The 4,151-nt window shown below is 41.8% G+C and overlaps 1 protein-coding gene across 1 annotated transcript in view; it reads right to left on the bottom strand.

The window, feature by feature from the left end:
• PABIR3 (PABIR family member 3) overlaps positions 1 to 4,151 on the bottom strand; it is a 36,353-nt gene extending 32,202 nt beyond the window's left edge. The window contains 1 exon segment of the mRNA XM_007462911.1: positions 4,042 to 4,151. Within this exon segment, the coding sequence (XP_007462973.1) occupies positions 4,042 to 4,151 (110 nt within the window).

The following is a 4,151-nucleotide window of genomic DNA, read 5'->3' as shown; positions in this document are numbered from 1 at the left end:
CTTTCCCTAAGCACATGTCATTCTACCATACGTTGAAGTCTTTTGAGTATTTATTTTCCCTATTAAAACCTTATTGAGAGGCTCCCTGGTGGCACAGTGGTTAAGAATCCGCCTGCCAATGCAGGGGACACAGGTTCGAGCCCTGGTCCAGAAAGATCCCATATGCTGCAGAGCAACTAAGCCCACGAGCTGCAACTACTGAGCCCACGTGCCACAACTACTGAAGCCCACGCGCCTAGTCCCCGTGCTCCGCAACAAGAGAAGCCACCGCAATGAGAAGCCCGCACACTGCAACGAAGAGTAGCCCCCCGCTCGCCACAACTAGAGAAAAGCCCACACACAGCAATGAAGACCCAACACAGCCAAAAATAAATACATTGAAAAAAATCTTATTGAGCCTAGATATACATCTTTGCAGAATAGTAACTTGCATATAACAGGCAGTAACTCAATATTTTTTGAGAGAATATATGTACAGGTCTAATTTTTACTTCCTTTCCCAGTCATTTTCCCCTATGAGAACAGGAATATATTTTAGCAGTCACTACTAGGAAGTTGGAGGGAAACTAATGGGTTACATATTTCCACTGTCTTTTGTGTGTGGGGGGGTAATTCTTTTTTTAAAAATTTTTATTGGGGTATAGTTGATTTACAGTGTTGTGTTAGTTTCACGTGTATAGCAAAGTGAATCAGTTATACATATACATATACCCACTCTTTAGATTCTTTTCCCATATAGGCCATTACAGAGTATTGAGTAGAGTTCCCTGTGCTACACAGTACGTCCTTATTAGTTATCTATTTTATATATAGTGGTATGTATATGTCAACGCCAATCTTCCAATTTATCTCTCCCCCTGCCTGGGCTAATTCTTAAGGCTGACAATTATATTCTCCCCTAAATTTTCATCTGCCAATTTTATTTAATAAGACTATAACTGAAAAAAAATCATTGAGGCAGCATATATTTCAACTGATATGAGTCACTCAACATGAATTCATAAAATCCTAGGTGATATCTAGAATTAAGTGCTACTTACAATTTGGAAAAAGTGAAAGTAATATAACTAGATAATGTTTAAGTGATCAGTAAGCAGTAATATAACTAGATAATGTTTAAATGATCAGTAAGCAGCTCTGTCTAAACTACAGTATATTTATGCCAGTTATATTCCCAAAGCAATCATTCTTCATGGTCACTATTCTTCTTCCAGGTTTGCACAAGTTTAATAAACCCGAGAGTTGGCAAACTTTTTCTGTAAAGGGCCGGACAGTAAATGTTTTGGGTTTGGTGGGCCATACAATCTTCGTTGCAACTACTCAACTCTGCCAGTGTAGTGGGAAAGTGGCCCAAGGACAATAAGTAAACAAATGGGTGTGGCTGTGTTCCAATAAAACTTTATTTACAAAACCAACCAGCAGGCTCAATTTGGCCCCCAGGCAGTAGCTTACCTTTCAAACAAAACTGAGGCAGTAACAGTTTAAATGCAGGGTCAGGCTAGCAGTATTTAAAGGGGGAAGGCACTGGCAGAAATCCACGAATTTAATGTCTAATTCTAATAAGGGCCAGAGAAGTAGAAGAAAAAAAATACTACCTTTAAATAAAGTCACTGACACGGTTATCGAAGTCAGCCAACTAGAGGGGCTAAAGAGTATAAAGAACCAAGAGGTTTAAAACTTTTGACATTGGTGTTTTTATTAATACAAGATGAACACAAAACTATGCAGGAACTTCTTAAAAAATAGTGATACTTGTGGGCTTCCCTGGTGGCGCAGTGGTTGAGAGTCCGCCTGCCGATGCAGGGGACACGGGGTTTGTGCCCCGGTCCGGGAAGATCCCACGTGCCGCGGAGCGGCTGGGCCCGTGAGCCATGGCCGCTGGGCCTGCGCGTCCGGAGCCTGTCCTCCGCAGCGGGAGAGGCCACAACAGTGAGAGGCCCGCGTACAGAAAAAAAAAAAAAAAAAAGTGATACTTGTAGTAAAGAGTTGACACTTAAAGAACAAATTCTGCAAATGCTGGTGCAAGAGAGACTGAAAGTCTTTATATACAGGAAACATCAAGCAAAATTGGAAAATTGCTTGAAACAAATGCAACAATATTTAGTGAGCTGTGATAGAGGCCAGGCAATGAGTATTAGAGGCCCACCTTAAGGAAAGTGGGAAACGTGAGCAGTGGACATATGCAACTGCAAAGAACTGGGGGGGAAATGAATTCAACTAAGGCTCAGTGTAATTCTACTCTAAATTTTTTCTTGTTGATTACATGACCTCGGGCACGTGATATACCATTCCTATGCTACTTCTTTTTGACAGACAAGAGTCCCTGGACTTGGTCGGCTTTGTGGGTTAACTCCTACTAGATAAATATGCAACTGCCCCTAACCTTTCTGTACAAAATTCACTTCCTGCATCAGGATCTTAAGCCATGGAATTCAACACTGTAACCACGCTCTAAGATGATAAAAGCAAAAATTTCAAATCCTTTGTAGAGCAAAGCAAAGTATGAAGGGATAACTGGGATCACTCTTTGCTTCCAGGACTTTGAGGATCGGGAAAAGGGGCCTGGTCACCCACCTCCCCCCGCCCCAGCACTTAATATATTAAACAGGATCCACACGTTCCTTCAAATATATATCCTCTGTCATCTACGTATTTGCAAATTGTTCTTCATTTCATAAAGCCTTTTAATAAAATGAACATTCTCCTCAAGTGTTTTCTTCTACTAGCAGAATGTGTCCATAACAGTTCATTTATTCACACAACAGGATTTAGAGTAGAATCCGGAATTTATAGAATATTCTTGTTCTCAGTACAACATGCAGAGCTGCCTCCACCCTTTATTTTTCTATCTGCCTGTTTAAAAAGGTAATGTATTATTTTCTGGTCACTTAGTTTGCTTTTCATTTTGTTACAGCATATTCTCCCTTAACTCAAATGACCAGAAAGCTGCATCTGTTTAGTTAATCACCTTAGATATTGATTAGTAGGGGACAAAGCACTAGCCTAGGAGTTTGGAGACACAGCTTCCTAGTACTGGCTCTACTACTGACTGACATTTTGGAGATTCACGGGCCTGTTTCCCCATACATTAAACAAGGAAGATAGATCTGGTCTCTTGAGTTCCCTTGTAACGGTGAATGCATTTTTCAGACATTTTTACAATACTGAGAAAACCTTATGATACTGGGATGTGAGATCCAAGATCTCACTTTAAAATTCTATTTTAAGAAATAATAAGCTTAAGTCATGCCAGATCTTTGGATATGTGCAGGAAATACAGTTAACTGTCAGTTAGTTAAATCTTTTAAATCTTTTTTCATCAGCAGAGCTCTAAAGAGCCTTTTAGACATTTCCTCCCCCAACTCCTCCTCGAAAATCCCCACACCATTTAAAAAGCACAAATATACTGCATATCAGTCTATGTGCTGTATGTATACCTGTGCTTTATACATACGAGAAAAATTTTCTCACCCACCAAGAACTAACTAGGGGCAATATTGGCCACTGAGAATGCAAAATTTAGGAGATCAATTTTTGGTGATACCTAAACTTTTTGTTCAAATAAAAACTAGGTGTGAAAAAGGCCCAAGCTTATTTGCCTGACAACTAGTTCCAATCCAACTGTGCTGAAGGTGAAGGTCAGAAGTGACAAAGCAGCGGAGAGAATGACAAAAATTAGTCATTACAGAAGATCTGGAGGCGAGGGTGGGGAGTGCACAGTTTCTTCAGGAGTGGGTAAGAGATGGGGTGAAACTAGAAAAAGTCGTGCTTCAAACCAAATGGTTGCTGCTTTCCGGTCGCGATGAACTGTCAGAAGAGGACGTTCAGGTTCCTGTGTGAGCTCGCCCTCCGGTCAGCCCGCCCCGCCTCCCCCCGCCCCCAGACTGAGGGTGGGATCTTCCGGACACCAGGAACACCGGAGATACCCGCAGAACCTCGATGAATAAAGGGGTGGGAATGCTATTGGAAGTCACTTTTTTACAGCTCTTGCCACCCTCCACCGCCCCCACTTGCCTCCTCCAGTATCTCAGTCCTGCTCACCCAAGCCCACTGATCAAAGGGATGCTGTTGGATCTTCTCAGAGTGTTGTCTTCTGTGGTGGTTGAACTCGGCAGCACCTCCAAGCCTAGTTCCATTTTCTCCTGTGCCAT

The sequence above is a fragment of the Lipotes vexillifer genome, unplaced genomic scaffold (assembly GCF_000442215.2).
Source record: "Lipotes vexillifer unplaced genomic scaffold, Lipotes_vexillifer_v1.1 scaffold481, whole genome shotgun sequence".
Taxonomy (NCBI): Eukaryota; Metazoa; Chordata; class Mammalia; order Artiodactyla; family Lipotidae; genus Lipotes; species Lipotes vexillifer.
This window is presented reverse-complemented; position numbering and strand designations above follow the sequence as displayed.